General features: G+C 38.8%; 1 protein-coding gene across 1 annotated transcript; it reads left to right on the top strand.

Moving 5' to 3' along the window:
- On the top strand, nt 216-8,445 carry LOC109230926 (la-related protein 1C-like). Its single transcript, XM_019396418.1, has 6 exons — nt 216-1,081; nt 1,666-2,248; nt 2,333-2,477; nt 2,579-2,669; nt 6,641-6,712; nt 7,455-8,445. The coding sequence occupies exons 1-6, from the start codon at nt 623-625 to the stop codon at nt 7,746-7,748; spliced, it is 1,644 nt and encodes a 547-aa protein (XP_019251963.1). The 5' UTR covers nt 216-622; the 3' UTR covers nt 7,749-8,445.

The following is a 17,204-nucleotide window of genomic DNA, read 5'->3' as shown; positions in this document are numbered from 1 at the left end:
ATACTGTCGTATTTTTCGGGTTTTGAATAGTGTTTTCGCTCAAATTTATCTTTACATGAAAAGTGGCTAAATTTCGATTTAAAACTGGGCTATTTTTGAACGACCAGTTGTAAATTTGACTATTTTTGAATTTCTCCCGTAGATTTCGCTGTAAGTACACGCTAGCACTAGGGCAGTTAAGTAAATTTATTTTGTACAACAGTCCGACTTTTCTCTACTACAGAGCAAAGAAGAAAAATATACTCCTACTAGCGGAGAGAGGAGAGAGAAAAAGAAAAGAAGAGAGAGAAAACTCGCCTCTCTCTGTGAGTTTATTTTTGTACTCTGTGTCTGTTGATTGAGCCTAGTGATCGTCGAAATCACCTTAGACTTTTGATTTTTAGGCGGTTATATACTTTCTTAATTCTTACTTACATTTATCAATTTCTCTGATTCTATATATCTAACTTAGATCTCTCACTTTATTTGTAGAAAATTTTGATCATTCAATTATTTATTTTAGGAATAGTCAATCAACTAATGAATATAGAGACTAATTAGAGGATTTCTTAAATTTTGGGTGATCACTTTTTTATTTTTGGAAAGTATTGATTACTTAGAAACAAACCCTAACCTAGTTTTGATGGCTGGACCGGCTCCAACTCCGGCTCATCATTCATCAGCCGCTGCGCGTGGCGTTTCCTCGGCTTGGACGCAGATTGTTCGCAGTAGCGACTCAGAATCGACAGTTGTGGCGATTTCCTCTTCTCCTCCTCTTCCTCCTCCACTTTCTCCTCCGGCGTATTCTGAGCAAATCGTTCATTCCTCTGATTGTTCGCCTTCTGATGACGTGGCGACAGCCGGTAGTGCTGCTACAGAAGCTCAGCTTGAGAGCTCTGATAACGGAAACAGCGATGGCAGCAACAGCAATGTGGCTAAAAAGCCCGCTTGGAACAAACCGTCAAATGGTGCAGCTGAGGTTAGTCCAGTCATGGGTGCTGTCTGTTGGCCTGCTCTCTCCGATTCCACTAAGGCTTCACCAAAATTGTCTTCTTCTGAGTCTCTCAAAGCTCTCTCCGACGGATCAGTTTCTGTAACACAGGTTATTCCCCATTCATCAATGCTAGTTTTCTGTATACATTGCACTAACTAATTTTGTTAATGAAAAGCATTTAAATGGAACAAAATGGATATTGGGGATTAACATAGCCGACCCTAACTACCCTAGGATTGAGGCGCAGTAGTAGTTGACTAGTTGTTTGCTCTATCTGCTGCCTGACTAGATTAAGCGCAAAAAAGCACCACAGTTTGTTGGAGCCTTATGCGCACACCACAATAATTTATGCGCAAACCACAATAAAGTTATACACGTTGCTGTGCCCTTAAAGACAACCTCAGTGAAGGTGCACTCGCTTTAGCACCAGCCTACACTGAAGCTCCAAATAAGCGAGGCTAAGTGCACAACCTGGGCTTCACTGAGCTTGAGGGCGTAAGCTCGCTTTAAGCGAACCTTTAACTGTGCCTAACTCTGATTCTTAGTTTCGGTGTTTTATTGTGTATGTGTCCTATATTGTGACCATTTGTTGTCTGGTTATGCGTGCACACGCTAGAGTAACGTGTGTATGAGTTAATAGACCATAGTTGTTCCAAAAGCTCATTTATATGTAAATCTGGGGTATTTTATAGGGGACGGGAATGACATCATCTTCTCATGGGCAAGCTAATACGAACAATGCGAACCCTAATTCAACGCTGAACCATGTTGCTCCTACCCGCCAAAGGTCTATGAAGCGCGGTGGTGGTTATTCAAACAATAATGCATCAGCCAATGGCGGCTTCTCTCAGCAACAGGGGCAGAGTTCTGAGGTGGAAATAGTCCTTAATAAATCTGGGAAGTCCGGTAATGCTGGTGCTGATTCATCTTCAAAGGATAATAGTCATAGGGATGGTGGACAATGGGGAGGATTTGGATCTCAATCACATGGTGGAAATGAGCACCAACATCAACGAAATTCAAACAGGAGAGGCAATGTTGGTCCACACCCCCGTGGAGATGGTACGTATCATCAAGGTTATGGGGGTAGGCGTGATCAGGAACGTGGAAATCAGGATTGGAAACTCCACAGAGGTTGGGGGAATAGGGATGCACACATGCAGCCGCAGAGAGTTCCAGCGAGGCCATTTATGGGAGGCCCACCTCATACGTCCCCACCTTTTATACCTCCAACCATGCCTGTGCATCCCTATCGAGCTCCCATGGTTTACTCTGGTGAGATGTGTTACTTCTGGGGTTCTTTTTCTGAGTTACTAAACCCCATTATGTCGCTCTACTGATACTTTAACCCATTTGCAGAGGTACCGCCTGTATATTTTTTTCCAGGTCCACTCCCTGATACATTCAGAATGCCTATGCTTTCTCCTGTGCCACCTGTCTTCTTTCATATGCCAGATCCCCAGTTGCAAACCAAAATAGTGAACCAGATTGATTATTATTTCAGGTAGACGCTTCTTTGTTCTTTGCTTGAAATTGCTCTTACATAGTAGCTGTCTTAACTGTTTTTGTATTATAAACTATTCCCGTCCCTATATTTTGTTGCAGTAATGAAAATTTAATTAAGGATACATTCTTGCGGCGGAACATGGATGAACATGGATGGGTTTCTGTTGCGCTAATAGCAGGCTTCAAGAAAGTGAGTTGGTTGGAATTAAATGTCATTCCTCACAAGGAGAGTTCTGTTAATACATACGTGTTTTTTTGACCCTTAGTGCTTGGCTGATATTTTCTGGTGTATTAGTAGCTTATTCTTTTGAAAATACTTCTCCATCTCTTATTTCATGTTGCTGTTGGTAACTGTTAATAATGTTTCATAGCCTGGTTGATGACCTTAGCTCCTTTTTTAGGGGTTAGAAAATGCCAATGATATCTTTTCCTCAAACAGGAAGAGAAAGAGGGGGAAGGACAACCTGAAATGATTATTCTATATTTTATGCATTGGACTTGCTTCTTTGTTTGTAGGGTTTGCCTCTTTAATCTTCTGTAATAGCTTGTTTATTTAATTCTTAGGTTTTTCTTCGAGATTTGGTAACAAACTAACATCATTAGTCCAAATAGGACATAGTTGAACATAAAATTAGTTGAAGAGAGCGAGGGAAGTTAGTCGTTCATTTCTATAGGAGGCCTCTCTGTCTCTATCTCTCTTATCAATGTTGCTTTTTCCCCCTCTTAAGAGTATTATGGGAAGACAAAGAAAGTAAAATAATGAGAACTTCTAACTTTTCCTCGGGGAGGAAGTGTTTGTGCATAATTTTGACCCTTTTGACTCGAGAATAGAACATTTAGAGAAAGGAGAAGTATCTCTGGATGTCTAGGATTGCTGATTGCAACTATGATTCTTTTTGTATCAAGCATATCTAAGTGTATATGAAGTTTTATATGCGCGCTGTAATGCTGTTGTTGGTTGATGATTATAAATGCTGTATCTTTTATACAAAGCTGTTCCAATGTTGTTCATTTGGAGACTGGCCGATATGTGGTTGAACTGCATCATATCTATCTGGCGTTGCAATCGATTGCATCCGTAGCTATTAATATATTGTTGCGACAAATGTGTCAAGCTTCAGTATTGTCCTCTTATAATGAACTCTTGAGCTCATGCAAAGTGCTTAAACAGATTTTTGTGTTGAAATTGAGTAATTCTAGCAAGAGTTAGTGACAACCATACTGTGTTCTGATGTGCACTCTTGGCTAATACGTTATCATGTAAATGCATGAATATGTAATAATTTCATTAGACTGTTGGTTCTGGTTTTACTGTAATTTGTTCCATGACTAAATTGTTTCCATTGGGATAGATGTCCATCTCCTTAGCTGTTCTTATTGATTGTATGGGAAGCCAATTAGGTTAGGCTCAATACTCGATCACAGTCATGATAAGTAGAGTTCTTCAGGTTACTATGCATGTCCGCACATGCACAAATTTGAATACTTAGTTTTACAGGTGAAATCTGTTGTTCGTGGAGTCTATAGTTGGTTAATGGTTGGTTGATTTTGAAATTCCTGTTCCCTTTATGGATAGTTTTATCTGGAGCTCCCACATCCTTGTGATAGATAGTAGCAATTAGGATGGGTCTTAAAACAAGTAGTTCTGGTGAGTAGCAGGCAGTGAGAATGTGTTCTGATTGCAAAAGGGATCCTAAGAACTCAAGACCAATCAACTGAATAAGGTAAAGTAAGAATATCTCGAGCATAGCACTTTTTGGAGTGTGGAAGTTATAGCTATGTGGGTGAATCTCTCAACTGTGGCTCTTTAGGTTAATTCAAGGGTTTATTGCTTTCAAAAAGGGGTGAAGAAGGCAGGAGTACTTATAGTGATACAAGAGAGGTGATTTCTGTGATTGGTGTAAGTGGCATCAAGAAAGCAGTTTCAATGTTCTTTTGTGGTTTAAATGGAAGAAATAAGATTTTTAACCTGCATAATGCAAGAAAAGTTTAGGCAAATTGGGTTATGCAGAGGCAGGTATTTGTTGAAGATGAGTTAAATATATTGACGGCTACCAATTAGGAGGAAGCATTGCTGTAAAAAACCTTGAAACAGCGAAGCAAGTGAAGCAATTCTTCACGCTTCATACGTAAAGCCATGCGATTTAGAGAAGTTCGGACTTCAAACAATGTTGAAAAAATTGATTCCAACGAGAATCTGTCATTTTCTTTAATTTCAACTTTGAGGAGTTGGATTGATATCGGCATTATTGTATACTAGTGGATGTCAAAAGTGGTTTTTTTTATTGCAACTTAATTTTATTGTACTTTTCCATAGATGTTTGATATTTTTTTTAGAATTTCCTTAAATTGTGAGCTTTGGATCAAAGCTGTGAGCTTTTCTTCTCGCTTTTTGCTTCAACCCCATACAGATACACCTTGTCGCTTTTTCGCTTTTTGTGCTTTTAAAAACTCTGGGAGAGAATGGAGGCAATGTGCTGATAATGAGTATTGTTAGCTCTGAAAGTGTAGGATTTAATGCTGAAAAATGAGAAGACTCTGATTTGAAATTGCTACTTGATCAGGTGAAGTCGTAAGTTGAAACAATACTTACCGAATGCAAGTCATCAATTGAAATGAAGATATACTTCCCCCGTTTTAATTTATATGAACCTATTTCCTTTTTAATCCGTGTCAAAAAGAATGACCCCTTTCCATATTTGTATACAATTTACCTTTATGCATTGATTTATGGTCACACAAAATATATGTACCTTATTTTACACCACAAGTTCTAAAGTCTTCACTTTTTTCTTAAACTCCGTGCCCAGTCAAATTGGTTCACATAAATCGAAACTGCGGGATTAGTAAATAGATGCTTTAAAAGGAGTCATCTATTTCTTCAAAAACTCTAATTTTCCCTTAACATGGTTGGTAGGAGAAGGTAAGAGAACTGTGATTTTGTGGAGGATATGTTAATTAATTGAATGAATAGTCAAATTGGAAGTCTAATTTTACCTAAATCATTTTTGGAAGTAGGAGATAAGAAAGTTGCTTGGAAGGATATAACTAGTAAGTGGGTGAAGTTTTGGATTTATGATTTGTTCACAGTAGTTTCGAGTTTAAGTTGTAATGAATTCAAACTTATTTTAAAAAGTTTTTGATGCTTTGAGATCCTTGGTTTGCTTGCCATTTCCTATTCTATTGCATTTGCTCTTCTTCTCTATTACACTAGGATTCAAAAATATGATGGGGGCTATGGAGATGCTTAGGAAAAGTAAGGTGTTGTTACACCCCTTATTGTTTGAGTCTCACCTTTTTCATTATTTTTACCTCCCCAACAAGTAGTAGATTAGCATAACTTAATTGCTTCTGGATTATTCATTTTCCATTATTTTTTTGGAAGATGTAATTGTTTCTAATACCTGCTGTGCTGTTTGCTGTTCGATGTTGGCTTGATGTATTTGTTGGTTTTGTTTGGTTCTTCCAATATGCTGTTGTAGAATAAAGTCACAATATGAGCAGGCCTTTTGTTTAATTCTTTCTTGTGACTTATTTTAAAAGATGATTGCTCGATTTAGTGAATTGTTGTCATGCGAATGCTTTTCATTTAAGTATTTCCTATATCGGTGCATCGCAACCATAGATATGTGGCGCTCCTGATGTATGTCAGGTTTGTCAACTTAAAAAGTAATTTAATTTAAGGAGTATCTGAACAAGTCTGTTGGAGCTCTTGTAGAGTTGTATGATCTTGTCCTCTCTTTTCGGCAGGTCAATGATACAATCAGATAGTTGTAAGCAATTGAATGTGTTTGATCATTCCATGGTATAATTTATGTCGTATGGGGCTTTGTCCAGATATTTTTTTGCAAGTATTAGCATTCAGGCAGTTTTGCACTTGACCCTATGATTTTAGTTCAATCTGGTGTTTTGTTTGTATAGTAATGTTTTTGTGATAGTTCTCTATGTCATTTTTGCTGCAATGGATGTAGCATAAGGTGAATGATTAATCTTTGGGGGTTGAGGTGAAGGCTGAGGGAGAAGTCTTTGGATATCCTTTCAGATTAATGGTTCTTCATTTTATTTTAGTGCAGCCTCACTTAAATACGTGCCTTGAGCACTCTCTTTGTGGTAGCCTCATTTGCTGTAAAAAACTTGGCTTATTTTCGGCCATTTTTGCAGGTAATGTCGCTGACAGATAATATACAACTGATACTGGACTTTATGAGGTCCTCTACTGTTGTAGAAGTGCAGGTATTCCTTCTATATGTGGTTTGTGGTCTTTTTAGACTTTTAATTTCTATTTCCACTGGACAAAAGAAATGGTTCCTTGCGTATTAGTCGATTTTTGGCAAAGTGTTTGTGTTGTAAAAGGATGGAATTTTAAACAATGAACACTTGTTAAAGACCTTACAGATATGAGCATGAAATCTTAAGTAGAACTAAAGCCTGTTACCCTTGCAAAATGGTTTTGAAGAATTCAATTGCCTTGTACATTATCCACTGCATTCTTCGGAATAGGTCTCTCTAGAAACACAATAATGGTTTGTAATTCATCCTTATTAAAGTGTCCTTCGTTCACAGTAGCTGCTGTTTGAATTATATAAAGAGTCTGTTTGGTGATGCCCTTGGTGATGCCCTTGGCCGATTGAGATGTTTAGTACTTCAGACTTCAGAAATTGCTTAAACCTGCCAAGTTTTGAACATGTGGTCCAGTGCCCCCTCAAGGAATTTCTCGGTTAGCACAACCAAAAAAAAAAAGGGGGGGGGGGGGGGGAAGCAATTTTTTGTTTACGTTTTTTCCATGAAAATACTTGGGTAGTATTTGCCTCTACACTCTTGGTTGGGCCTACTTAGGTGTTTAGACAGGAGTAGGAAAATGCTTTTAAGAATATTAGTAATTAGTATAGCGGTTATACTAAAATTAGAAAGTACTCTGGTAGTATTTGCCTCTTAACTGTTACAGGTTTTAACAGTTTTTTACCTTGCGTTGCAGGGCGAAAAGTTAAGGCGTAGAAATGACTGGAATCATTGGATCATACCGCCATCAGTTGAGAATTCAATCATAAGTCCTCAATCTCCACAGAAATCTACTCCTGATTTTCTTGCAGAAAATCTCCAGCGTGTTGCATTTGATGATGAGACTATAAGACATGGAAATGCCGAAGCATATCTTAGTAAACCATCATCTGCCGAATTAAGTACTTCATCTAAGCAGTTTGGCAATGAGATGGCTGGAAAAGCTGGTGCTCAGCGTGGACAGCCAATGCCAGTTGGAAATCCAAGTTAAAAAGTTAACTGTTCCGTGGTGGCGTGAAGAGTGAAGCCCAGGGGTTGGCAGTATTGTGCTTCTTCGAGCTAATCAATGAGTTTAGTCTTTACCGTTGCTGATCGCAATGACGTCTCATGAAGGAAATAGATAGCAATAAAAGAGAACAGTATGGGAAAAGGATTATAATGTGTCTTTTAAGCTTGCAGCTTTGATTTTGTTTGGATGTGTATTTTCTTTTGTTGGGGAGAAGTATTTTCTTCTCCTTTTATGTTATGTTTGTTCCTCTATCATGGTTATTATACAGGCTTGGGCAATTTTGATTCTACTTCCCCATGCAGCCCCTCAGCTTTATTTATTTAACCAAAATCTTTGGGGCCAGGTCACTTATCTCTGAAGGAAAGCTTATTGAAAGGCATGAAGTTGTTGGCTACTGATTTTTTCTCTTACTGAAAAGCCGGGAGATTGGTCTTGTTGGATGGTGTTGCAATGCTGTGAAGACTCTTCTGCTGTCGCTGGGCACATGATTATCTTGTTACTCTTTCTGCTTGTGTCAAACATAGAACCATTGACTCCCTTTTATATGTATATTTTTTTTTAGAATGAGGCATTAGTTGCCCTTCCAGAACTAAATAAGTATCTTTACGCTTGATTGTTATATACTTGGTTTCTTTTCCTTACAAAATAAGGGAACTAATTGACTTGTTAGTTTATTAAATCATATGTAATTACCTGATTGCTGATACAAGTTAAACATGCAACTTCGGTTTGGTTGGTCAATTGGCTCGGCCTATCTCAGTTAAATAAGGCTTAGGGCCGGCCTCAAGTTAAGGGATCTGGGTTTGGCTCGGTCCTTAGCGGGATCGAGCTGTCCATCCACCCCCGGGCTAGCTTGGCAAAGGATCAGTCTTTGGCCCGTGGATTAGCCAACCTGGGATCAATGGTTGGGTTATTTACAAGAATACCTTGGAAGTGGGTGATCTTGATTTTTTGACCCTGCTTGTCCCATGTGTAACACTTCAAGTTTAACAAGTTTTATCCCATGGAAATTTTTTTGACCTTAAAGGCATTGGGCAAGCGGGGGTAAAAAAATCAAGTCATTCATTTTCAAGGTCATTGAATGTGATTTCACGTTGATGTTTTTCTTTTGAGATTAGGCGGGAAAATAGGCAAATAGCCACTTTTCATACTGTATTAAGATTTAGTCACAGTTTCAAAGTAATTAATTAGCCACTTTTATTAAGTGGGACAAAATGGAACTAAAACTAACCCAAAGTAACGCTTCTCACACAAAAAATCAGCATGTGATGGGGCAGACCGATGACAATTGCAGCGTACAAGACTACAAGCTGCAATTTTCGAAACAAAGCTTTTGGTTAATACTTTATAAAGAACAACACCAGAAAATCGAAGACCAAGTTCTAATATATAGAACAGCAACAAAAATGCATGCTCAGTGCAATTGTTAAAATTGCAAGTAACTGACAGCCGTAAAGAGTCAATTGAGATTCAAAATAACAACTTTAATTTGATTTCGACATATCATGACATGTGAAAATTTTCTGAACCATTAAAACCAAAAAATTTTTATTCATTAGTCAAGGATGAAGTCACGGAGTTCGTGGTTCTACAGTTGAAAACTCAAGGATGGAGTCATGGGATTCGATATTCTACAATTGAGAACTCAAGGATGAAGTCATAAAGTTCTTGATTTTACAAATCACAACTCAAGGCTGAAGTCATGGTTCTCCTACAATTGAGAGCTCAAGGATGGAGTCATGGAGATTCGTGGATCTACAAGTGAGAACTCAAGGATGAAGTCATAGAGTTTATGATCTACAAATTGAAACTAAAGGATTAAGTCATGGCATTTGTGGTTCTACAATTGGGAACTCAAGAATGAAGTTATGGAGTTCATGGTTCAACAAATTGAAACTCAAGGATGAAGTCATAGCGTTCATGGTTTTACTACAATTGAGAACTCAAAAGAATGAATTCATAGAGTTCTTGGTCTACAATTGTGAACTCAAGGTGTAATGACCCGGCCGGTCGTACTGTGTATTAGAGCCTCGTCCCCCTATTTAATACTTTCTGTATCTTGTTTGATGTTTTGTGACTTGTAGGGATGGTTGATTTGGTTTCGAAAAGTTTTGAGTGTGAATTGGAACACTTAATTCTATTTTGGAGAGCTTAAGTTGTTAGAGGTGACCTAGGTTTTACTTTTGAATAAGCGACCTCAGAATCGAGATTTGATGGTTCCAATCGTATGGTGATTTTGGACTTGGGCGTATATTCAGATTCGGATTTGGAGTTTCCTAGAAGGTTTTGGCTCTATTTGCCGAATGTTGACAATTTGAAGAATTGAAGAGTTTGTAAGTTTGATCGATAGTTGTCTTTGATATTATCGGGTCCCAATTGGTGTTCCAAGACTTTGGATATGTTTGTTTGGTTGAATGCAACTTGTGTGTGAAGTTTAGTTGAAATCTGGAATGTTTTGGCATGATTCAGACGTGATGACGAAGTTAGAAAAGATAAGAATGGATTTTGATCCTTGATTCTCGATTTTATTATTGTTTTTGATGTTTTGAGCATTGAGATAAGGTATTAGGACTTGCAGGTATGGTTAGCTGGGGCCCCCGGGAGCTCGGGTGTGATTTGGGATGGTTTCAAATCATTTTGGGAAGATTGGTATTAGTAGTTCTAATGCATTGCACCTGCGGAGGAAGGTGTCGCACCTGCGACGGGATGGTTCGCATCTACGAAGGCAGGCCTAGGATTGGTTGACTGCACATGCAGACGTCCAAGCGCAAAAGCGTTATCGCGCCTGCAAGAGAATGTGCGCACCTGCAACTCCGCAGATGCAGATGGTGTGTCGCAGGTGCAACGGTCAGCTAGTGAAGAGGAGCTCGCATATGCGAGCATATGATCGCAGAAGCGATCTCGCAGATGCGAGATTTTGGACCGCATATGCAAAATGTCTGGCATGTTATATTTCGAGGGTTAGCTCATTTTTTATTATTTTGAGTTTCGGAGCTTGAGAATAGACGATTTTTTTTCAGGAGACTTTCACTACTACTTTAAGGTTAGTGACTTCTACTTGATTTTGAATATATATTTTATTTTCTCATGGATTTATACACTTTAATTATGGAATTTTGAAGAAAAGTTTGGTGTTTTTATCTACAACTTTTAAAGGTGTATTTCGGGGATATGAAGGTCGATTTGGACTCGATTTTGGAATCTACCACATATTTAGAATCGTAGGATTATGGGTAGTTAGGATCTGCCCCAAGACTTGAGTTTTGGCCACGTGGGTCTGAGTTGACTTTTGTTGACTTTTTGAGAATCGATTAAAGATTGAAAATTTATTGTTTAGAGTTGATTTCTGTAGCATCATTTGACTTTATTGAATAATATTTGACTAGATTCGAGTCGTTTGGAGGTGAATTTAAGAGAAAAAGCTGTGTTGGAAGGTTGACCGTATTATTGGGTAGAGGTAAGTCTCTTGCCTATTCTTGTAAGAGGAAATTCTTCCTATAAGTGAGTTATTTGCTACTTGCTATATGAGTTAGATGCCATATATATGCGAGGTGACGAATGAATATGCGTGGCTAGGTTATGACCATAGCCCGTTAGAGTTAGACTTATAACATGCCTTGTTGAGACTTTGTGAATTGTTTATCCATGTTTCATTGACTCTATGACTAACGTGATAAATTTTATTTATGAATAAAAATCATGCTTAAGGTTTTGGCTTGATGATTTGGCCATAATCATATTCTAGCATTACTTAACTTATGATTTAGTGATTACTAGCTCTTGCTGCTCATGTTTGATCCCATAATCAGACTTAAGAATACTAAATGAACATATTAAACTGTTGTGGAAAGTTGAATTACTTGATTAGTCATAGACAAACCTTATTCATGTTAATATTTATCTGCATTAATATTATTATGTCCTGTGCATCTTTACCACATCATCTCATATGCATATATATGAGTTGGAGAATTGGATATTGAGAAAAGTTGAGGAACTTGACACTAAGGATATTATGAACGGATATTGATTATGTATTACTGATTATGATTGGATTGGGTTGCACGCCGCAATAACGCTTGGATAGCGATCTGTCCCTCCAGAATCAAGTAATTACCTATATTACTTTGGGCTCTATGAGCTCGGCACCCACATTGGTACTAGTTTGGACCACATTGGTACTAGTTTGGACACTTGGCCAGTGTCAGGCATATGAATTGGTACTGTGAGGTATTGAGACTGGATCATAATCATGCATATATATATCCTATACTTATGCAATAGCTCTTTTATATGAACGTTGATTGGTTTGTATTATGATTTTGAAAGTATTGAGATAATTGATATTTTTTTTGCCCGAAAAACATGTCTAAATAATGTATCTCACTATGCCTTTATGTTTGAGCCTATTTGATGATATCATGCCTTATCTCTCGATCTATTATACTTTTTACTTGCTTATCTAACTGTTAATAAGTGTTAGTGTCGACCACTCGTAACTACTTCTTTGAGGCTATACTTGATACTTACTGAGTATCATGATTTTATCACGCAGGTTCTGAAGCTGATACTAGTGGTATTCATCTCGCTGAGTAGGAGTGAGTATTGGAGACTTCGTGGTGAGTTGTTTTACTTGATCTGATCCACAGCAGTCTGCCTCCCTACTTATCTATTTTTGTCTATTTTTTTTCCTTTATATATATATATATATATATATATATATATATATATATATGTATATATATATGTATATGTATATATATATATTGTTGTTCAGTTAATACTAGTTACTCTTTCTATATGCTCTTGATAATGTGACATCGGGTTTGAGAGTTAATAGACAGTGGTGGTCGTTCTTAGACCATGTCTTAGACATTTGTATTGATGATAATATATGAGACTCATTTCGCATTGTTATTTATATTATGAAATATGTTAAATACTTAATAATTTGCTTTCATTATTGTTGATTGAGTGTTGGCTTTCCTAGCAAGCGGGTTAGGCGCCATCACGTCCTTTAGTAGAATTTTGGATCGTGACACAATGATAGAATCATATAGTTCGTGGTTCTACAATAGAGAACTCAAGGATAATGTCATGGAGTTTTGTGGATCTACAAGTAAGAACTCAAGGATGAATCATGACGTTTGTGATTCTACAATTAAAACTCAAGAATGAAGTCATGACATTTATGGTTCTACAATTGATAACTCAAGGATGAAGTCACGGTGTTTGTGATTTTACAATTAAGAAATCAAGGATAAATTCATGACATTCGTGGTTGTACAATTGAGAACTTAAGGATAAAGTCATAAGGTTTGTGATTCTATAATTGAGAACTCAAGGATAAAATCATGGAGTTCATAGTTCTATAATTGAGAACTCAAGGATGAAATCATGGAGTTTGTGATTCTATAAGTGAGAAATCAAGGATGGAGTCATGGAGTTCGTGGTTCTATAATGAAGAACTCAAGGTAAGATTCATGAAGGTCGTGGTATTTATAATTGAGAACTAGGTATAGAGTCACAAATTTTGTGGTTTTACAATTAAGAATTCAAAGATAGAGTCACAAGGTTCGTGGTTCTATTTGTCATGACGTTCGTGGTTCTACAATTAAGAACTCCTAGATCGAGTCATGGAGTTCATGATTCTATAACTAAAACTAAAAATAGAGTCATAATGTTCGTGGGTTTTTGTTACATTGCTGACACCCAGTGCCATACCGACCCGAGCGAATCACTCTGTAACTCATGATCGTTCGACGAAACTAGAACATACATTGGTCGAGTTGGCTGAACTCATTCTTTCTATAGCTATCATGGGGAAACATGGACACAACTCGTAATGTTTAACTATAAATGGGCAAACACTGTATCAACGATCCATTGTACATAAAACATGAATACACACGGGCGTCAAGGCCTCTAACATACTGTACATAATGAACCTGTGTCTACAAAGCCTCTAAGAGTATTTTTGTATACGGTGAAAATCAGAGGGTCCAGTTTTATGGTCATTATGACGCTTCATAAGCATGTATCCAGGAGGCTCGAGGCTCAGCTCGAGGTTCGACCCCGAGGATTCTTAGTGCTCGACCTCGGGTCAGTGCAAATCGATGATTATTTTGAACAAACGAGAAGTTCCCAAGGCACGTGGTTAAAGCTCACCAAGTCTATTGGGCTAGCACAAGCCCGTACCGTAATATTAAATGGCTGTACCAGCCTCATATCCTTGTAATAAATGCATATGTACTATATTGCGATTCCCCCTCCTATATAAAGGGGATCCTTACCATTTTGTAAGGAGAGGATACAACATTGAATACAAGAACATTCTCTGATCTCTACCTTAAACATATTCTCCTTTGATTCTATTCTTTACATTTATTACATTACTTGCATTTATTGTGTTTTCATTGATTGTTCTTCATTTATCACTCATCATTGATCATAAATAGCCTTCATCAAAGTTCTCAGAGCTGTTAATCCTTCATCGGCTGACCACAACCTAACGTTTAGCTCGACCTCGAGGTGCCGTATAGCCTAGCTCGAGGTCCCAATTTTCGGCCACTCAGTTTGCTTGTCACACTACCTTCAAGCTCTTATCTTGCTTTCTAGTTTCTCACTTAGCATCTACTGCCTAACAACTAGCATAAAATAAATCACGTATTTTTAGAACCACAAAATCAAATCTATTGTGATTACCATTTTCAAGGTAAACAGTTTGGCACCCACCATGGGGCTAAAAATAATAGTGATTGTTTTCTTGCTGGTTTACTACATAACGCAAGTTATGTTTCACACTTTTTCTTCTCCAAGAATCTTTGATTTTAGGTCAAAATGTCTAACTCAGTGAATGCACATGAGAACAACGGTCCTGAGGACCATGAAGAGAATGGTGTATCTGTTTCAGGCATCGGTATACCACCGCAAAACCCTGAGGACGCACCAGAACCAATTCCCGTGGACGTGGTCTCGCGCAACGCCCAACACGTCGATATAAGCTCCCACAATGACAAGAGTATACGCTAAGAAAACCAACAAGAAGCTCAGAAAATCCCAGTTCGGGAGGAACGAGAGGTTAGCTTTCACGTCATTTTTGAGATGTTGCAAGCACAACAGCTGGCGATCGCTCAACTGCAGAGCCACCAAAAAACTCCGAGCACAGCAGCACCGGTAACGGCTCCTCGAGCCAAACAAGTACCAGAAAGATCAAGCAACAACGGGTCAGCAGCCGATCCCGCTATCATGAAGATGCTCGAGGACCTCACGAAGAGTATTGAATCGGGCGAAAAGAAGATAGAAGCCAATGACAAAAAGGTGGAGACCTATAATTCAAGGGTCGATCAGATCCCAGGCGCACCCCCGATCCTAAAGGGTGTAGATTCAAAGAAATTTGTACAAAAGCCATTCCCATCAAATGACACTCCAAAGCCCATTCTGAAGAAATTTAGAATGCCTGATCTCCCGAAGTACAACGGAACCTCGGACCCCAACGAGCACGTCACTGCTTACACTTGTGCTGTAAAGGGGAATGACCTGAAGGACGACGAGATCAAATCCGTCTTATTGAAGAAGTTAGGAGAAACACTTTCAAAAGGGGCCATGATGTGGTATCACAACCTAGCCCCGAATTCAATAGATTCATTTGCCATGTTGGTAGATTCTTTTATAAAGGCACACGCCGGTGCCATTAAGGTTGCTACAAGAAAATCCGACGTCTTCAAAATCAAACAAAGAGAAAACGAGATGCTGCGGGAGTTTGTATCTCGCTTTCAAATGGAGCGAATGGAATTACTGCCAGTCTCCGATGACTGGGCAGTGCAGGCCTTCACTCAAGGTTTGAACGAACGAAGCTTGGTGGCTTTGAAGCAGCTGGAGTAGAACTTGGTTGAATATCCCGCCGTAAATTGGTCGGATGTCCACAACCGATATCAATCGAAGATTAGGGTCGAGGACGACCAACTAGGAGCCCCTTTGGGCTTAATATATCCGAGCCGGCTCTTGGCAAAGGAACCAAGGCCGACAAGGAAAGGTATCAACCATACACTGAAGATCAAAGAAATGCCCCAAGGCGCAACGTACCCCGAAACGACGGAAGGACAAATTGAGGTCAGAATCCTCGGGGACTCGTAAGCAGAGCGGGATTCGACAGACATACAGGGCCGACGGAGGCACCCCGGTTATCTGAGTACAACTTTAACGTCGATGTTTCAAATATCGTATTAGCCATCGGTAAAATCAAAGACACCAGGTGGCCAAGACCCGTACTGTCAGATCCGTCACAAAGAAACCCTAACTTGGTGTGCAAATTTCACGGCACACACGGTCATAGGACCGAAGATTGCAGACAGTTCCGAGAAGAAGTAGCCCGACTACTATCGATGCCCCCTTTTTCCTTAAAGGCGAAATCGGGTTTACGACATTTGGGCGGACAACTCTATTCCATTTGGGAATTTGGGTTTTGGAGGTTGAAGAGTCGCCACCTAATGATTAAGTGCATTAGGACACTATAAGGGTTTTTTTGAGTTGGAAAACCAGAGTTTGGGTAAGGGCTAGAAATTATCTCGAGGGGAAGGTGTTAGGCACCCCTCAAGATCCACTAGTGTGGTTCCCGGCCATGTTATAATTGTGACTTCAAGTACAAGTAACAAATAAGCGAATAAAGGCTCAAATATGATGGATTAAAATTTGCAGATAAGTTAAAGCTTGAAGAAAACAGAAAGGGCTCGAATTTTTTTTTGAGGAAAATAGCTTGAAAGATTCTAAAAAAATGACAGAATAAACAAATAAAGGGAAGGGAGTCCTAGGTTTACAAATAATATGGATCACATCAATGCAATACCCAGCAATCACTCCTCCAAAGAGGGGCTACACGTGGTATTAGCGCACCGGTCATCATATCCATATCTACCCTTTCCCACCCCGTTTAGGTAGTAAAGCGCGGAATAGTATCACTGCTTATTGCATGCTATTACCCGTCCCAATCCTATCAGTCCCGGAGGCATTTGGGACTACTAATCCTAAGGGGAGGGAGTTGGGCTTTTCAGAGTTTAAAAGGATAAAAGTCTAAGGCGACAAACAAAACACATAAGCAATTAAGGGGGGAACAAGTAGCAGTTAAAGGCTCAAACATGCCTCCTCAATTAAAGAAACAGATCGTTTAGCACGACTTACAAATACTGATTAGGTCTTTAATTAAACTTAACGTAGGAAGGATGGCTGATTTAGCACATATTTTCAGATAAGAAGTCCGAATTAGACCTGCCTGCTGGTTGTAATTATTAAAGACTGGCAAAGTTGATTAATTACCTAAAGGTTTGCCTAGATGAGGCCTGCAATCGAAGTATCTAACATTTGCAGAAGGCATGCTGGTTTAAAAGAAAGATTACTGATTTAAGAGACAACAAAATCTGCAGGTATTAAAACGCAATTCAC

Source organism: Nicotiana attenuata, chromosome 8 (genome assembly GCF_001879085.1).
Source record: "Nicotiana attenuata strain UT chromosome 8, NIATTr2, whole genome shotgun sequence".
Taxonomy (NCBI): domain Eukaryota; kingdom Viridiplantae; phylum Streptophyta; class Magnoliopsida; order Solanales; family Solanaceae; genus Nicotiana; species Nicotiana attenuata.
This window is presented reverse-complemented; position numbering and strand designations above follow the sequence as displayed.

Excerpts from the sequence above, each read along its gene's own strand:
- LOC109230926 (XM_019396418.1), top strand. The coding sequence starts at position 623 with ATGGCTGGACCGGCTCCAACTCCGGCTCATCATTCATCAGCCGCTGCG. Across the intron at positions 2,670-6,640 it reads TAATAGCAGGCTTCAAGAAA|GTAATGTCGCTGACAGATAA; the intron begins GTGAGTTGGTTG and ends CCATTTTTGCAG. Across the intron at positions 6,713-7,454 it reads CTACTGTTGTAGAAGTGCAG|GGCGAAAAGTTAAGGCGTAG; the intron begins GTATTCCTTCTA and ends CTTGCGTTGCAG.